We start from the raw sequence: 19,619 nt of genomic DNA on the forward strand, positions 1-19,619 counted from the left end.
GCTTTGAAAAATGGCAATTATGCACTTACTTTATAAAAGCATTGGTCACTAGCTACCCATGGCTCAGACCCCAGACTAGACATGGCGAGGGGTGGGTGTGTGTTCAACAGTATTTCATATGGAGTGGGGGGCATGTGTAAAGGGGGCAGAATCCAGCCTACCTGCATGTGTGTATTCTGTGTGTGAATGGCAGCTAAGTGCTCCACTCACAGGACTAGGCTGTAGGAACTCCTGAGTTCTAATCCTGATTCTGAATGACACTTTGTGACTCTGGGCAACCCACTTAACCATTTATTGCCTCAGTTTCCCCATCTGTAAAATGCCCAGTTTACAAGGGCATAGGAAGGTTACTAGGTTAGTTCAGGTTTGTGGCATGTATTATCATGCTGGGGAATTATACATATGGCAAGATTTTAAAAAATGCTGAGCAGCCAGCAGCTCCCATTGTTCCCAGTAGGGCGGGGGGGGGGGCGCGTGTCTGTTAGGGGAGCTCTCTATTGTTCTCAGGGGGGGCTGCTGGATGCTGAGCAATTTTGAAAGTCAGGACCATTATTTTTACCATGTTGATGGTCAGTATATTTTCAGAATGAAGTATACCAGAGTCAGCACTGAGAGGTTTATGGATTAATATTACTAAGACAATTGGTTTGGCAAGATTCAAGAAAGGTGTGGAAACAGATAAATAAGAATAGCACAGAATCATGGAACTGTAGGGCTGAAAGGGACCTCGAGAAATTATCAAGTCCACCCCCCCTGTGTTGAGGCAGGACCAAGTAAACCCAGACCATCCCTGACAACTGTTTTTCCAACCTGTTCTTAAACATCACCAATGACAAAAATTCCACAACCTCCCTTGGAAGCCTGTTCCAGAGATTAACTGGAGTTAGAAAGTTTAGAAAGTCTAACAAAGAGTTAGAAAGATTTTCCTAATATCAAACTTCAATCTCCCTTGCTGAAGATTAAGCCCATTACTTCTTGTTCTACCTTCAGTGGACATGAGAACAATTGATCATCGTCCTCTGTATAACAACAACCATTAACATATTTGAAGACTGTTATCAGGTCCCCTCTGTTTTCTTTTCTCAAGACTAAACATGCCCAGTTTTCTAAATCTTATATCATAGATCAGGTTTTCTAAATCGTATATCATTGTTGTTACTCTTCTTTGGGCTCTCTCCAATTTATCCACATCTTTCCTAAAGTGTGGTGCCCAGACCTGGACACAATACTCCAGCGGAGGCCTCACCAGCACCAATTACCTCTTGTGTCTTATATATGAGACTCCTGGTAATAAACCCTAGAATAGCAACCTTTTTCGCAATTGCATCACATTATTGACTTATCTTCCATTTGTCACCCACTGTAATCCTCAAATCCTTTTCAGCAGTACTACCGCATAGCCAGTCATCTCCCACTTTGCAGTTTTGCATTTGATTTTCCCTTCCTTCCCTCCTTCACACTGCATTCAGACCAATTCTCTAATTTGCCAACGTCATTTTGAATTCTAATCCTGTCCTCCAAAGTGCTTGCAGCCCCTCTCATTTTGGTGTCATCTGCAAAGTTTATAAGCCTACTCTCCCCTCCATTAGCCAAGTAATTTAATCTAGACCACTTTTCCCTAGTTTGCTTATGAGAATATCACGTGGCACTGTGTCAAAAGCTTTACTAAAATCAAGGTCTCTCATATCTACGGCTTCCCCCCATCCACTAGGCCAATAACCCTGTCAAAGAAGGAAATAAGGTTGGTTTGACATGATTTGCTCTTGACAAACCCATGCTAGCTATTCCTTATAACCCTATTTTCCACTAGGTGCTTATAAATTGATTGTTTAATAATTTGTTTCAGTATCTTTCCTGGTACTGAAGTTAGGCTGACTGGTCTACAATTCCCCAGGTCCTCTTTGTTCCCCTTTTTAAAGAGATGTACTGTGTTTTCCCTTCCCACAGTCCCCTGGGACCTCAGCTGTCCTCCAGCAGTTCTCAAAGATTCTAAAGGTTCTGAGTCCATAAGTACCTCAGCTGACTTTCATCAGGCCCTGCCAACTTGAATACATCTAACTTATCTAAATATTCTTGAACCTGTTCTTTCCCCTAATTTGGCTCGAGTTCCTTCCCCCTTGTTTTGAATATTAATTGTGTTGAGTATCTGATCACCATTAACCTTTTTAGTGAAGACTGAAGCAAAATAGGCACTGACCATCTCAGCCTTCTTCATATCATCAGTCATTAGCTCTCCTTCCCAGCTAAGTAGAGGACTTCTTGTCATGTTCTCGGTTCGTATAAAGAGCCTCTTCTTCCTGCCTTTTATGTCCCTTCCTATGCCTGACTCATTTTCTGCCTTAGAGGTTGGTTGTGTCCATACAAGCTTGTGCTCTTTTTTTTGTGCTCCTCCTTAGCAATTCATGCATATTTATACTTTTGGTAGGATTCGTTTTTGATTTTCAGGTCATTAAAAAGCTCCGGATGGAGCCATATTGGCCTGTGACTTTCTTCCTGTCTTTCCTTTGCATTGGGATGGTTTGCAGTTGTGCCTTTAATATTGTCTCCTTGAGAAACTGCCGGTTCTCCTGAACTCCTTATGCCTTAGAGTTTCCTCCCATTGGATCTTGCATGCCAGTAGTCTGTTAAAGTCAGAGTCTATTGTCCTTATTCCGCTGCTCTCACTCCGTCCTTTCCTTGGAAACATGAAATCTCTCATTTCACAGTCACTTTCAGCCAAACTGCCTTCTATTTTCAGATTCGCTACCAATTCCTCCCTTTTGGTCAGAATCAGGTCTAAAAGGGCTGCCCCCTGCTTATTTCCTTCACTTTCTGATATAAGAAGTTGTCCCCAGTAAATGCCAAGAATTTATGGGTCAGCTCCCAGACTACTGCACTGGGCAGCACAGCATGGGGAGGAGGTGACCAGCCCTCTGTGGAGAAAGAAGTGGTTCGGGACTATTTAGAAAAGCTGGATGAGCACAAGTCCATGGGGCCAGATGCGCTGCATCCGAGAGTGCTAAAGGAATTGGCAGATGTGATTGCAGAGCCATTGGCCATTATCTTTGAAAACTCCTGGCGATCGGGGGAAGTCCTGGACGACTGGAAAAAGGCTAATGTAGTGCCCATCTTTAAAAAAGGGAAGAAGGAGGATCCTGGGAACTACAGGCCAGTCAGCCTCACCTCAGTCCCTGGAAAAATCATGGAGCAGGTCCTCAAGGAATCAATTCTGAAGCACTTAGAGGAGAGGAAAGTGATCAGGAACAGTCAGCATGGATTCACCAAGGGCAAGTCATGCCTGACTAATTGCCTTCTATGACGAGATAACTGGCTCTGTGGATGAAGGGAAAGTGGTGGACGTGTTGTTCCTTGACTTTAGCAAAGCTTTTGACACGGTCTCCCACAGTATTCTTGCCAGCAAGTTAAAGAAGTATGGGCTGGATGAATGAACTATAAGGTGGATAGAAAGTTGGCCTAATTGTCGGGCTCAACGGGTAGTGATCAATGGCTCCATGTCTAGTTGGCAGCCGGTATCAAGTGGAGTGCCTCAAGGGTCGGTCCTGGGGCCGGTTTTGTTCAATATCTTCATAAATGATCTGGAGGATGGTGTGGATTGCACCCTCAGCAAGTTTGCAGACGACACTAAACTGGGAGGATAGGTAGATACGCTGGAGGGTAGGGATAGGATACAGAGGGCCCTAGACAAATTAGAGGATTGGGCCAAAAGAAATCTGATGAGGTTCAACAAGGACAAGTGCAGAGTCCTGCACTTAGGACAGAAGAATCCCATGCACCGCTACAGACTAGGGACCGAATGGCTCGGCAGCAGTTCTGCAGAAAAGGACCTAGGGGTTACAGTGGACGAGAAGCTGGATGTGAGTCAACAGTGTGCCCTTGTTGCCAAGAAGGCCAATGGCATTTTGGGATGTATAAGTAGGGGCATTGCCAGCAGATCGAGGGATGTGATTTGACATTGGTGAGGCCTCATCTGGAGTACTGTGTCCAGTTTTGGGCCCCACACTACAAGAAGGATGTGGAAAAACTGGAAAGAGTGGAAGGCAACAAAAATGATTAGGGGACTGGAACACATGACTTATGAGGAGAGGCTGAGGGAACTGGGATTGTTTAGTCTGCGGAAGAGAAGAATGAGGGGGGATTTGATAGCTGCTTTCAACTACCTGAAAGGGGGTTCCAAAGAGGATGGCTCTAGACCGTTCTCAGTGGTAGCTGATGACAGAACAAGGAGTAATGGTCTCAAGTTGCAGTGGGGGAGGTTTAGGTTGGATATTAGGAAAAACTTTTTCACTGGGAGGGTGGTGAAACACTGGAATGCGTTACCTAGGGAGGTGGTGGAATCTCCTTCCTTAGCAGTTTTTAAGGTCAGGCTTGACAAAGCCCTGGCTGGGATGATTTAATTGGGGATTGGTCGTGCTTTGGGCAGTGGTTGGACTAGATGACCTCCTGAGGTCCCTTCCAACCCTGATATTCTATGATTCTATGATTTTGTATTGTGCTATATAACTACCCAGACATCTGTTGGAAAAGAACCCCCATTGCGACCAGGTCTTGCGTTTTGTTTATTTCTACTATTTGTTTTACAAATGCCTCATCTACCTCCTCTTCTTGATTTGGTGGCCTATAGTAGACCCCTACCAGGATGTCTCCCTTGCATTTCCCCATTTTAGCTTTGCCCAGAGACTTTCAACTGGTCTGCCTCTCACCCCCTTCTGGACCTCAGAACAAGTGTATATATTCTTGACCTGTAATGCAATACCACCTCCCTCTTTTCTCTGCCTGTCCTTCCTGAATAAGCCATAGCCCTCTATATCTATATTATAGTCATGAGATTTATCCCACCAAGCCTCTGGGATGCCAGTTAAGTCATATATCAGAGGGGTAGCTGTGTTAGTCTGGATCTGTAAAAGCGGCAAAGAGTCCTGTGGCACGTTATAGACTAACAGACGTATTGGAGCATAAGGTGTCGTGGGTGACTACCCATTTCGTCAGATGCATGTAGTGGAAATTTCCAGAGGCAGGTATAAATATACAAGCAAGAATCAGGCTAGGGATAACGAGGTTAGTTCAATCAGAGAGGATGAGGCCCTCTTCGAGCAGTTGAGGTGTGAACCAGATTAGCCACACCATCACCGGTTCATTCACCTGCACATCCAGCTATGTAATCTACGCCATCATGTGCCAGCAATGCCTCTCTGCTATGTACATCGGCCAAACTGGACAGTCCCTACGTAAAAGGATAAATGGACACACATCAGATATTAGGAATGGCAATATACAAAACCTGCAGAAGAACACTTCAACCGCCCTGGACACACAATAGCAGATTTAAAGGTAGCCATCCTGCAGCAAATAAACGTCAGGACCAGACTTCAAAGAGAAACTGCTGAGCTTCAGTTCATTTGCCAATTCGACACCATCAGCTCAGGATTAAACAAGGACTATGACTGGCTCGCCAACGACAAAAGCCGTGTCTTCTCCCTTGGGGTTCACACTCAACTGTTAGAAGAGGGCCTCATCCTCCCTGATTGAACTAACCTCGTTATCCCGAGCTTGATTCTTGCTTGCATATTTATACCTGATATTGTGCAGAGCTGCCCTAGGGAGAAGTGGTGCTATTCTCCTGGCAGCTGAAATGGATGCAAAATCTGTCTCTCCCCCCCCCCCCATATCAAGAATGATGAAGAAATAGATATTGTAAGTTTTTTATGTTTCCCAGTAAGTGGTGGGTCATTGATCAACAAAGCAGAAAGAGACTCAGGGAAAGAATTTGCACTAATAACTTCTCAAACCCAGAACAGACCCCTCCCTGGATCAGACAAAAACATGCCCTAAATGTTGCAGGGAACTTTGGAAGCTCTATCAGATGAACATTTCCACTACATGCATCCGCCGAAGGGGTATTCACCCATGAAAGCTTATGCTCCAATATGTCTGTTAGTCTATAAGGTGCCACAGGACTCTTTGCTGCTTTTACAGTTAAGTAATAATTTATCTTATTGTACTAATACTTCCAGTTCTTCCTGTTTATTCATCATACTTCTTGCATTTGTTTAGAGACAAATAGCATCTCTCTTGCCTAGATATTTCACTTCACTACACAGGCTTCTGTTGTTAAAACAGCCAGGAGAGAAATTAGTCTTGTGCCTAACCTGCCTCAGATTTATCTGCTAAATTTCATCCCAGTATATACTCAGGTTAAGAGGACAGGTCTGGCTGTAACTTCCCCTGGGAAATGCCCATATGACCAGCCAAAGCATTAGCGTGCCTTGCCCAGGCTAGCAGAACCTAATTAAATAACACCCATTGGTACGATTGTCCTAAGTGCTTCCCTTCCACCTAAGTCCATAAATGACTCCACTGCAAGGGACAGAAGGCTGAGCGCAAAACTATGCAGAGACTCAGAGGAAACCTTTAAGTGTGTTTGTTTTCTCGGTACATATTCTAGAGGGCTTGGAATGTGTACATTTTAAATGTGCCTTTTCCCCATCCCAGCTGCCTCCACTGAGCCTGCATTCCTCTTCAGCACGTTCCTGGTGGAAGGAACTTTCCGAGCTGCATGTCCCAATTTGTGACTGATACGGTTGCATCTTCCCAGGCTCAATTAGCATCGGAAATCACAGTGAACAACGTGCTGTGACTCTGTGTGCTAGACAAGCTCAAGGATGCTGTGAAGCTATGCAACATTTAAACAAACAACATTTAACGTACAGCAGATTTCAATCAAAAGCTAATGCTGTTGAAACACTCCTGGGTGAGGCTGTGGGGGAGGAAGAAACAGGGGCGCGTGCATTTATCAGGGGGTGAAAATACTGGACTTGCACCTTGCACAGGCTGCATGGAGCTGTTTGGCCCATCATCAATCATAAGCTTGATGAGCAAATTCATTCGGCGCAAGGGGCTGGGAGGGAAGGGTTTTGCTTTCTACTGGGCAAGGCACTGTTCTGTGCCCCAGTTCCCCCTCTGTACATTAGGGGATAACACTTACCTCCCTGAGGGGCTGCAGAGCTCGACGAGTGTTTGTAAAGTGCTTTGAGAGGCTGGGACGAAGAGGCAGGCAAGGGGTTGTACATCCCCACGCTTTCCATGCATGCCAAAATAAACGTATCAGCATGATCGAGTCAGGATTGGGCTTTCTAACCCACTGTGATTCAATGCTTCGATTTAAACCATCTTGCCTCTCTAAGAGGGATGTTTAAAAAAAATGTTATTAGACCAAACGATTTGAACAACTGCAGAGTGAGAAGGAATGGGGTCTTTAAGGAGGAGGAGGGAGGAGTGAGAGAGTGACAGAGAGACTCACACCAAGAGGTTCTTCCAACTGGTCTCTGCATTTTGAAGCCTTTTCAGTGACATCACTGTTCTTGTTTTTATAATAGAGGGGACCTAGGAGTCTGCATTCAGTCTGAGCTCAGGCAGATAAGCATATTAGAAACAACAGCACCTCCCATCTATCGCCACAGAACAGGCTGGCATTTTATTTCCACCATGGATTGAGGGGTTAAGCTTAGATAATTTAGAGATCAGACCTACCTTTCTTTTTCTTTTTTTTACTGGCCATTCTTCTTGTGCTGGAAATATAAGATTTTAAATGGGAAGTTGATAGCTTCTTCTGCCAGCCTGAAAGGAAGATTCCCTCAACTCCTAGAGGACGCAGGTAAGAAACTAAATAATTCCTGATATTGTGCAGAGCTGCCCTAGAGAGAAGTGGTGCTATTCTCCTGGCAGCTGAAATGGATGCAAAATCTGTGTGTCCCCCCTAATATCAAGAATGATGAAGAAATAGATATTGTAGGTATTTTATGTTTCCCAGTAAGTGATGGGTCATTGATCAACAAAGCAGAAAGAGACTCAGGGAAAGAATTTGCACTAATAACTTCTCAAACCCAGAACAAACCCCTCCCTGGATCAGACAAAAACATGCCCTAAATGTTGCAGGGAACTTTGGAAGCTCTATTAGATTAACATGATCTATTTCTGCTTCCTTAATGGTCAAAATCAATTCACTGGAGCAACCAGTTAACGGCAGGGCTCTGGATTATTCAGCCTGTGCATAGAATTGAAGCATGAGTGTTGGTGCTTGCTGTGGGAGCATAGCGATAGCCTTAGACGTGGAAGGAGTGTGACGGGAACTGCTCGTATTCTTGTGCAGCTGAACGGGGCCCTGAAGGATGTGACAATGACCACTCTGTGTTTATCGATTAGGCTTACGTCAGCAGAACATTTTCCCTCCAGGTGGCTGAGCAGGAACAGATAACTGTCTGCATGTCTTGATCTCCGGGCCACCTGTAACCTTGATCTTTGGTGCCGCGATTCTGTTCCCAATGGGAGAGATATGTGTGCATGCGGGAGATACTTCAACAAGGGGTGTAGCTTGGACAGCCTAGATGAACTCCTGAGTGCCCTGGAACAAGGTATGAGGAGGAGCCAGTCACATGAAGGGGAAGAGGCTCCTGCCTGGTTGGCTTTGCCCTGCAGAGTGGGGTGTGTGGTGTTTCCCGGGTTAAAGCATTGTCGCTCCAGAGAGAGGGGGAGAATTACACACTGCCAGACAGTAGGGGGTCAGCCTGGGATGATCCGCACCAGGAATTCAGCCATCTGGATGAGGTGCTGAGCAGACAATTCTTAGCACGTGGGCAGTACCAGGATGGACAGAAAAGTTAAAGATCAGTGGCTTGATCATGCCAGGGCCTTCTGCACAAGGGTGTGCGTGTGTGGGGGATGGGGGTAAGGACTATCACACCCCCTGTGCCTGGCCTGCAATAGGGTCACATGGATTGGGGCCCTGGCATGCAGGGATGCTTCCCTGGGAGTAACTGGATAGAGAGTGGGCAAGGGGGCGAAGCCCTGGTTCCCCGTGGAACCCATGGGAGCTGGCTGGCTGCACGTGGAGTACGCTGCACCCTGGAAAGGGCTGTCGCTGACAGAGCCCCAGCGGGGAATGATGAGAATCTGTGCCATGGAGGAACCTCTCTGAGGACCAGGCTCCTTGTGCTTCCCCACTGATCGTTCCTCAGGGCTGTGCCTGAAAGTGTGGCCCAGCCCTCAGCTTTTAGGAATGGCTGAGGGAGGGAGTTTGGACAGGGCTTAGAGTAAGTGTCTGGAAATCTCCCTGGACTGAGCCTGACAGCTAAAAACCGACACTCAGACCTGACAGTGACAGCACCAGACAGCCCAGAACCTGCCCTTTGTCTGGCCAAAGCTTTCAGGGCGTTCACCCAGAGCTGCCCTCTAGTAGGATGTTCATAGCATTCCCACTGTAACACAGTGCTTTGCTCAGGGGCAACTCAGCTGGCGAATAAGAGACATTAGAGATTAAAAAGGCCTATTATGTCCCATGTAGACCAGCTCCTGTAAAGGGGGCAGGGGCAGGAGAGGATTGTTCATCCCCTCCAGTTTGTATTTTCGCTGGATGTAAACACAGAAAATCTCATCCAAATGCATGCAGGCATTCATCCATCCCAGAGATACTGGGCTGGAAGAGACCTCGCGAGGTCATCGAGTCCAACCCCCTGTCCTTGGCAGGACCAGATGAACCGAGCCCATCCCTGACAGGTGTTTGTCCAGGCTGTTCTTAAAAATCTCCAGTGATGGGGATTCCACAACCTCCCTTGGAAGGAAGCCTGTTCCAGAGCTTAACTCCCCTGAGAGTTAGAAAGCTTTTCCTAATATCTAACTCAGTCTCCCTAGCTGCAGATTAAGCCCATCATGTCTTGTCCTACCTTCAGTGGACATGAGAACAATTGATCTCTGTCCTCTTTATAACAACCTCATATATTTGGAGACTTATCAGCCCCATCCCCTTCCCTCCCCCCCCGCCTTCTCTTCTCTAAACTCAACATTCCCAATTCTTTCAACCTTCCCTCATCGATCAGGTTTTCTAAACCTTTTATCATTTGTCTTACTATCCTCTGGAATCTGTCCAATTTGTTCACATCTTTCCTAAAATGTGGTACCCAGAACTGGACAGAGTCCTCCAGCGTGGGCCTCACCAGTGCCAAGTACACTGGGATAATTACCTCCCGTGTCTGACAGACAGGAACAATGGGACATCACTCTTGTTAATACAGCCCCAAATTGACTCCTTCTACATGAGAGTCACTCTAACTCCCAAAATGTTTTCTGTAGTACTGCTGCCTAGCTTGTTATTCCTCTTCGTGTAGCTGTGCATTTGATTTTTCCTTCCTAAGTGCAGTACTTTGCATTTGTCATTATTGAATCTCATCTTACTGATTTTAAACCCATTCTTCAATTTATCAAAATCTTTTTGAATTCTAATCCTGTCCTCCAATGTGCTTGCAATCCCTCCCATCTTGGAGTCATCTGCAAATTTTATAAGCCTACTCTCTACTCCGTCATCTAAGTCATTAATTAAAATACTGAATAGCACTTGACCCCAGACAGACCCCTGTGGGACATCACTTGAGAAGTCCTCCCACCTAGGGACAGACAAGCATCGATATCTACTCCTGAGTAGGGTTTTTCAACCAGGTGTTCACCCACCTTATAGACACTAAATCTAGACCATATTTCCCTGATTTGCTTATGAGAATGTCATGTGGGACTGGGACAAAATCAAGATAAACACAGCTACTCCTTCCCCTACCCACTAGGCTGGCTACCCTGTGAAAGAGGGAAATTAGGTTGGTTTGACATGATTTACTCTTGACAAATCCCTATTGACTATTCCTTATAACCCTGTTATCCTCTATGTTTGAACAAACAGATTAATAATTTGTTCCAGTATCTATCTAGCCTCCCTCCCTCCCCATACAGATTTATCTATCTAGATTGCAAGCTCTTTGGGTCAGGGGCTGTCAGTACCTAGTGCATTGGAGCCCTGATTACTGTTTGAGGCTGATATGTGCAATACAAAAAATATCTACCTAGCTACTTACCTCTTCTGTAAATCATCTCTCACTGTAGTAGTGAGGCACTCTCTCTTTTGATGAAGGACTAGAGCAGGATGCTCGCATTCCTTTCTTCACTACAGGCCTATTATTAAAAGTCCTTTGCTCTTTAACATGCAGTGGCAATAAAAGTGGGACAAGCCCTGGAGAAAGGATGAGCCATGCCATACCCGCAGCCTGAATCTGAACGTCCACACGGCAATTTTATAGCTCTGCAGCCCGAGTCCAAGTCAGCTGCCCCGGGCCAGCCTCAGCTCTGCTGCCTGTCTTTTATTGCAGTGGAGACATACCCTTATTAGCAACCCCAAAGCCAGCTTTGCTCCTTCAGAGCTCAACGGCCCCTGCTGCTCCATCCCCTCATGAGGTCAGACAACACTGACGGGTGCCTCATTGCTGGTTGCTGTGCAGAAGATAATTGTGCTGTTGTGAGAGTCTGACTCTCTTTCTTGTTGAGCAAGGACATCAGCAGAAAACTCAGGTACTGAGAGCCAATTTGCATGCAAATCTCCTTTAGGGAAGAGAAACACTCGAAGCGCAAGGGATGGAATTAGTCTGAAAACAGAAGGGCAGATCCCGAGCTGGTGTAGACGGCCTGAGCTGGATTGCCTTCAGTGGAGCTCTGGCAATTCACACCAGCTAAGGATCTGCCTTGTTGTGGCACCTGCACATTAAAAGGCATGATAATTACACAGCAGAGCTGCACTGCCTGCTCCCATGGTGTCCTTGTGCTCACCCTCATTATGTTCCTACACTAATTACACAAATGCAATAATGGAATGCCAATTACGCAGATGACTTTTCTGCTGGGTGGATTTTCCCTTCAACCTTGCCTCTCCCATTAATGTGTTCTGTCTATGAGTTAATAAGTTGTTTAGTTCATTTGACACATTCCAAGCTGGTTTGTACATATCTAGGGAAATAGTCTTGTACAAAGAAAAGGAGGACTTGTGGCACCTTAGAGACTAACCAATTTATTTGCGCATAAGCTTTCGTGAGCTACAGCTCACTTCAGCATCCGATGAAGTGAGCTGTAGCTCACGAAAGCTCATGCTCAAATAAATTGGTTAGTCTCTAAGGTGCCACAAGTACTCCTTTTCTTTTTGCGAATACAGACTAACACGGCTGTTACTCTGAAACCAGTCTTGTACAAATATTCCTTCTCTCATTTCTCTGTCTTTCCTGCTCTCATTTCTCTATCTTTCACTGATCCACCTATACCCGTTTCTGCATCAATCCCCAGGCACATCTATCTATCTATGCACATGCCTATCTCAGTTTCTATATCTGCACCACACTGATACCCATTGTTTCTGAGTGTCTTGTCACAAACCTTCTTCCAACTTGAAACTTCTCTGTTGTCAAAACACTGAAATTTCCATAATTCTCCTATTGTCTTTCACAGCTGAGCAAAATTCCTGCCAGGCCATGGATGACCCCAGGATGGAGTCAGAAGGCAGAATCAACAAGACGATCTCTTTTTTAACGAGCCATAAAAGGAACTTGACATATTCGCCCTACTACCAGCACTCCCTTCCTGTTGCCGCTATCTATATAATCTCCTACTTGTTTATCTTTGCCTTGTGCATGGTTGGGAACAGTCTCGTTTGCTTCATTGTGCTGAAGAACAGCCGGATGAGAACAGTGACCAACCTCTTTATCCTCAACCTAGCCATCAGCGACCTGCTGGTTGGGATTTTTTGTGTGCCCACCACACTCGTGGACAATTTAATCACAGGTAAGGAGAAAGGGTGACACTGAGTGCTCTCTGTGCTGGCCAGACCCCCAGCAGTGTCCCACCTACAAGAGTTAATGAGAAGAGAGACACTGCTGAGTGCTCTGAGCGCAGGACTGACCCAATCCCAGTTTCCTCTGGGTTGTCAGGCACATAACTTCACTGCTCTGGGCCATTTACATACACACCTGCCTCAGAGGGGACGTGTCAGCTAATACTTATTCATTCCTTTGAAGAAGGAAATTGCCTTATAAATGCTAAGTGTAAGGAAACCGCTAAGAGGTAAAGCAGCCTTAGGAACACAGGCAATGCAGCTCCATGGGGAGCATCCAAAGGTGTGAACACCTGAGAGAGACAGGGATCATTTAGGGTTGTGCGAGTGGTGCAAAACTAGCCAACATTTGCAAACCTGGGTGCCTCGTGGCAGACTCCTAAATAAATGCTGCCTCGTTTGCAAAGGAGGCTGAGTCTCTGTAGTTCCCACTGGCTTCCATGGGATCAGCAGCTGCTCAGCACCTTTGAAAAATGAGCCCCCTGTCTGGATCAGGCCCTTGGTCCCTACGGAAAGGTGTGGGGCTGCTGCTGGAAGTGCCTCTCATATGGTAGAACAGGTCAGGAGAGTCTCTTCTTCCAGTCCCGAGCTGGCCCAGTGATGGCTGGGCCTGTCCCCAGGCCAGGACTCTCCACAGGGATCAATGCTGTTCCCACAGGCTTCACTACGTGTCTGCTGAGCACAGCAGCTCCCTCCCCTCTTGACTAGAGCACCCAGGGGTTGTTCTGCTGTGCTGCCTAGGCCTGGCTAGGGGTGAATGGCTCAGCACTTCCTGCTCTGGCCCAGGAGCACCTTGGAATAATGCCCTAGCCAGAGGGCTCAGGCAGGAGGCAGCTGGCATCTGTGTGGTCTCAGGCTTGGAGCCTGGAAAAAACAAGGACTGTCTAACACATTGAAGCTTTTATGGTTGCTGGCACCCAAAGCCCTTGGCTTGTTAAGGACACTGGGTTGCTCTGAGACACGCTCGCTAAATTCGCCACAGAAATGTCTCTCATTTTCTCTAAGTGCTAAATGAATTCTCGGCTCGCTGGAGTGAGGGGCTGACAGTGCCGCCCAGGTGCAGGGAGAGGAGATGCTGTATAAACTTCCCAGACACATCTCTGCCAAGCGACACCAGTCCAGACCTGCTGTGACCCCTGCCAACCCAGGGACCCTGGCAGCTCTGCCAGGGAACAATCTCTGTTACTGCAAGTCCAGAGCTCCCACGCAGCCCTGCTAAGGCACATCAATCCTGACCCCCAGGCAATGTTCCCTCTAATTTTTGACAGGCTGTGTGTGCAAAAAATTTCTTCTGTGCAAATTTTTGTGTGCGTGGTGTTTTGCCGTGTGCGCGGGGTTTAGGATCTGTGTGTGCGCATACATGCATACAGCTTAGGGGAAACAGTGCCCACAGGGCTTGCTGCTCCAAGTCTGGTCTTCCACACTGCTCTTTAATATCTGTCCTGCAGCCCCCCTCACATGGCTCTGCCAGGCCCCTTCGATCCTGACCTGCAGCACCCCATGATTGCCCAGGCCCACACCCCATCACTCCCCAGATCTGCCAATTGTTCTCAGGTGGACATTTCATATACAAGTATAAGATGCTAACTTGTCTGAGTTCCTGTAGTGAGATGACTGCTGCTTTGGTAGAGAAGAGCCGCTAACGATGAAATCACCCCCAACAGCTTCTCTGACGGGTAGGGGCTTAATGTGCAAGCTGCAGGGATGCTTTTCAGCTGCAGCCTGCAATTAGTGCTGTATTCGGCCACAGCATCCTCTCCCAATCTCTCTATCATGTGATCTCCCCTGGGGAAAGCAAACTGCATTGGCATCTCATGCTGCAGCAACTGAGTTGAAACTAGAACAGGAGGACTTGTGGCACCTTAGAGACTAACCAATTTATTTGAGCATAAGCTTTCGTGAGCTACAGCTCACTTCATCGGATGCATTCAGTTTTTCCACTGAATGCATCCGATGAAGTGAGCTGTAGCTCACGAAAGCTTATGCTCAAATAAATTGGTTAGTCTCTAAGGTGCCACAAGTCCTCCTGTTCTTTTTGTGAATACAGACTAACACGGCTGCTACGCTGAAACCTGAGTTGAAACTGCACCTCTTGGGTTTGATGAGCTTCTGCTTCCCCCAGACTCACACTGACCCGTGTCTGATTGTTTTCTTCTAGGCTGGCCCTTCAGCAATGGAATCTGCAAGATGAGTGGGCTGGTGCAGGGTATGTCTGTGTCCGCGTCTGTTTTCACGCTGGTGGCGATTGCGGTGGACAGGTGAGAAGGGGCTGCACAAGGGACAGTGCAGCTGCAGCAGCATAAACGGAAGCTCCCCCACCCCCTGACTTTAAATAAAGCAAATCCGGTGCCAACTGCCAGGTTCAAAGCGCAGGGCTCGGAAACCCCTTCTGACTCTCCTTAAGATCAATGGGGAAAGATTCCCATAGATTTACACCGGGACTGGAGCAGGCTCTTTATCCACAGCCCTGGCAGTACCTGGTGCAGCAGCAGCAGCTTCCCCACACTGCCCTGCCAAGGTGCGGAGGGGGAACCTTGCTCGGTGCACGAATGTGACTCAGGCCTCAAGGCCCATTTGGCCCTTAGGCAAGGTCGACACCACAGAACTTCGGCTTGCATAGCTCTGTTGGTCAGGGGTGAGATTTGTGGCCAACAGAGGTGTGCTGGCAAAAGGGGGAGGCAGGCATGAGCTAGACAGTAGCATCTAAAGTGCAGCATTGGTGTAAGCGGTGTCCACACTGGGAGTGCTTGGCTGCTCTAGTACACCAGCAGAGCGGTACTGGCCAAGCCTTCCAAGGGCAGGCCTGGCCGTAGCTGCTATGTTGCCAGTCCAGGACAGTTCTGCTGGTGACTTTTGCCTAGCAGATGCCTGCCCACATGCAAGCCCCAAGCGCCTTCCACACAAGGGCCCTGAGCAGCCATCAGCTAGGACCCGCTAGCACAAGGGGCAGACAGAGCTGTGTGCTGCTGGGGGTGCCTCTTCTTCCCTTGATCAATCCCTGAGCTATCCAGTCCCAATGCCAGGGTTTTCATGTCTGAAATTTGTGACGCTGTGCTGAGCGTGAACGGCTTCAAAGGCTGATATTTTTGCAAGACAACTATGTTCAATTAAAAACTCAATTACTTGGAGAACAGTTATGGGGCTGCTGAATTAATAACTCCAAAATAGTTTCAAATAAGAAACAGCCAGAATCAAAAGGTTATTTCCACTCCCGTACGTTTTAATCATTAAGAGCCATGTGCCTCCTCGCAACCATTCACATCAGCACAATGTGGCAAAGGCAGATAATTATCTCAATAAAATGTAGGTTTCCTTGGCTTGCAGTCTTGTGCTGCAGGATAATTGGGGGAGTTTGACTTTATGAGTGAACCTGCAAACTCCAGATAAGACTGGAATGGAAAGGTAGGCCACTGGTTCTACCTTCCTGCTTCCGGGCACATGCCAGCTTCTTACTGATCAGAGTTAGGAAGAAAATTGTCCTCTGTGCAGGTGATTCTGTAAATGCCTGTTGCAGGCTTTTTTGAACCTTCCTCTGAGGGCAGCTGGTACTGGCCCCTGTCAGAGGTGAGATACTGGGCAAGAGGGACTCCTGGTCTGAGCTAATCTGGCAACCCCTCTGTTCTAAGAAAAATGTTATTTTTAGAGCTGGTTGAAAGTTTTTGTCTGAAAGAGGGTTAGTGCTGGAAGGTGGCAGGGTGGTGGGTTTTGTTTTGTTTTTTTTTTTAAATGGTGGAAAATGGATTTTTTGATCAAACAGAAACTCATGAAAAATTTCCATTTTTGTCAAACGGGTTGGGCTTTCATTTAAAAGTTCTCTCCCCTTCTGCCTCTCACGCTTGGAACGAGCGTCCCCTCCACAGCCACAAACCTTACTCATCCTCCTCCTCAAACCTCCTTTGCCGTGAAGCCTACATAAACCTGACAACAGTCATGTTGCTGGTGTCCCAAGACCACTGCCTATCATCCTGACCAGCACTGTCTCAGTGTTTCCTTGTGCTCCCCCGTCTGCCTGTCCCCACCTGCTGTGCTTGTCTTACACTTAGATCATCAGCTCCTCGGAGCAGAAACCATCCCTTTGTTCTGTGTTTGTACTGCGCCTAGCAGAGCAGGGGCCTAGTCCATAGAATCATAGAATATCAGGGTTGGAAGGGACCTCAGGAGGTCATCTAGTCCAACCCCCTGCTCAAAGCAGGACCAATCCCCAATTAAATCATCGCAGCCAGGGCTTTGTCAAGCCTGACCTTAAAAACTTCTAAGGAAGGAGATTCTACCATCTCCCTAGGTAACGCATTCCAGTGTTTCACCACCCTCTTAGTGAAAAAGATTTTCCTAATATCCAACCTAAACCTCCCCCACTGCAACTTGAGACCATTACTCCTTGTCCTGTCCTCTTCTACCACGGAGAATAGTCTAGAACCATCCTCTCTGGAACCACCTCTCAGGTAGTTGAAAGCAGAAAGCAGGACTGGGGCTCCTTGGTGCTATGGTAATACAAGGAATCAACAACCAGTACCTCCACTCCACCCCTTCTCTCTTTCAATGGAAGTTTTACCATGACTTCAATGGAAGCAGAATTAGGCCAATAGTAAGAGCTTTTGAAAAACCCAGCAAGTGTTTGGATTAGATAGTGGGGACCCCTGCCCCTTTCCACCTCTGTGGGTGGGCCCAAAAAGACATGATCTGGGAGTTACCTACCAGTATCCTTGGCTCAAGGTAATCATGCACCATGTCCCAGGAGAACCCCGTACTGCTTTGTGCTTAGACTCCATTTGAGTCTTGCTCTGTGGAAGTTTCTCTCAGTAGAACTCACCTACCTGTGTGTTGGTTTTGCACCAGGTTCCGATGCATCATTTACCCCTTTAAATCCAAGCTCAGCCTGCTCAAGGCCCTGAACACCATCGCGGTCATCTGGGTCCTGGCCATCACCATCATGTGCCCTTCTGCTGTCATGCTCACAGTGGTGGAGATTGAGGATCACTACATGGTGTGCAATGACAACCAGAGCCTGGCTTACCCCTTGTATTCCTGCTACGAGGCCTGGCCCAACAGCGAGATGCGCAAGGTCTACACCACTGTCCTTTTTGCCCACATCTACGTGGCCCCATTGGCCCTCATCATGGTCATGTACAGTAGGATCGGCATCAAACTCTACAGGTCATCGGGCCCGGTGAGCAAGCACAGGGTGGAGAACCAAGAGTGCTGCAGTGCTGCTGTCTCCAGGCGGAAGGTCAAGATAATCAAGATGCTCATTCTGGTGGCCCTGCTCTTCATGCTTTCCTGGCTGCCCCTGTGGACCCTGATGCTGTTCACAGACTATACCAAGCTGGATGACAACCAGATCAACCTGCTGACAGGCTACATCTTCCCCTTTGCGCACTGGCTCGCCTTCTCCAACAGCAGCGTCAATCCCATCATCTATGGCTACTTCAATGAGAACTTCAAGCAGGGCTTCCAGACAGCCTTCAAGTTCCAGATTTGCTCGGAGGACATAGGGCACCACAAGGCCTATTTGGAGAAGGTGACGGGCAGCACCAGTGGCTTCAGCACTCACAACAAGATCTTCACGGACAGGGAATCCTCCGACTCCATGTGCCTCAAGAACCTGCATGCCAAATCCCCCTGCCTCATGCAGAATGGACAGGCCCAGAAACAGGGACTTCACCTGCAGGATATTGATAAGATCACCCCTCTGAACAAAGTCTGCAAAGCATGGGATGATTGAAACGACTGGCGAGATCGGAATGCGGTCTCTTTCCATTTGCAAATGTCACTTTTATTTGTCACGGTGATGCGTGTGCAGTGATGAGTATTTTCCCCTCAGGCCTGGGTACCTAGCTATTCATATTCCGTTTTGTAAATGCACAAGGAATCACATGGGGCTGCTGTTCAATATTCCTACTGATGCACAGATATCTGTCAATCGCTTTCAGTGTCTAGTTGAGGCTAGCTGTCATATAAAATTTCCATGTATTAAAACTACAACTGCATGCAGAGTTTCCTTGGCTTGCAATCAGCATGTGGTGTTTTGGGGGTGGAAAAATGTATTTCACAGGGTCAGGATTCAGTTTTGCATTTGAAAAAAAAAAATCTGTGAGGATTTGTCTTCTTGTTTTAGCAAAGTGCTGCCTGTCAAGCTCTTCCTGCGGTGGAGCCGCCCCATCTGTTATATGTGCAGAAGAGAATCCCAAAGCTGATGGGGCAGCCAGAGTCTCTCTCTGGATGCTCTTCCAGCCTTCCAAGGGCCGTACTTCAGTACACAAGCTGAACCATTCCAGGAGCTCCGCAGTGTTACACAAGAAATTGCAGCTGTATCCAGGGAGAGTGCCACAATAAACACGCCACCCTTTTGGTGCTAAGATCACTTTAAAACTGAACGGATTTAAAATAAATAAATAATTAAAAAAATCTAGGCCCCAATCCAGCAGAGCACGTAAGCAGATGCTTATCTTCAAGCATGGGAGCAGGCAGGTTCCTGATGCTTTTCACCATTCCTACTCTTTGACCCTGACTAGACTAGAAATATGCGCCGGTTTAACTAAATAGATTAAAAAAAAAAATCTAATTCAACAAGTGCAAACCCTTAACACAGATACACGTCAGGTGGTTTAACCTTTATTTAAACAGGTTCAGCTGAGTCAGTAAGTTTCAGTGAAATAGGCAAGGGTTAGACTGGTTTAGTGCACCTGGATTAGGGGTTTTCCCCAGTATAATGGATCAATTTTCTGATTGATTTATTTCAGCCAGTGCACTCGTCTAGTACGGACTAGGACTTTGTTACCGCTTGGCACTTTGCTCAGCAAAAATTCCCCCGTGGACACAATGAACTACTGAAACAATGGAATAACAGACATCACCAAAGACCGTGAGCCAAATTCTGTTCATTTACACTTGTGTAAATCTAGAGTAATAGCAGTTACTCCAGATTCACATT

At 47.1% G+C, this 19,619-nt stretch overlaps 1 protein-coding gene across 1 annotated transcript; it reads left to right on the plus strand.

Annotated features, from left to right (window-relative positions):
- Positions 1-7,572: 7,572 nt before the first annotated feature.
- On the plus strand, positions 7,573-18,598 carry LOC144257680 (neuropeptide FF receptor 1-like). Its single transcript, XM_077805736.1, has 4 exons — positions 7,573-7,651; positions 12,307-12,639; positions 14,847-14,946; positions 17,525-18,598. The coding sequence occupies exons 2-4, from the start codon at positions 12,330-12,332 to the stop codon at positions 18,408-18,410; spliced, it is 1,296 nt and encodes a 431-aa protein (XP_077661862.1). The 5' UTR covers positions 7,573-7,651; positions 12,307-12,329; the 3' UTR covers positions 18,411-18,598.
- Positions 18,599-19,619: the final 1,021 nt, after the last annotated feature.

This window comes from Eretmochelys imbricata, chromosome 26 (assembly GCF_965152235.1).
Source record: "Eretmochelys imbricata isolate rEreImb1 chromosome 26, rEreImb1.hap1, whole genome shotgun sequence".
Classification (NCBI taxonomy): Eukaryota; Metazoa; Chordata; order Testudines; family Cheloniidae; genus Eretmochelys; species Eretmochelys imbricata.

Coding starts and splice junctions, on each gene's coding strand:
- LOC144257680 (XM_077805736.1), top strand. CDS start 12,330: ATGGATGACCCCAGGATGGAGTCAGAAGGCAGAATCAACAAGACGATC. Junction 12,640..14,846: donor CGTGGACAATTTAATCACAG/GTAAGGAGAAAG, acceptor GTTTTCTTCTAG/GCTGGCCCTTCAGCAATGGA. Junction 14,947..17,524: donor GTGGCGATTGCGGTGGACAG/GTGAGAAGGGGC, acceptor GTTTTGCACCAG/GTTCCGATGCATCATTTACC.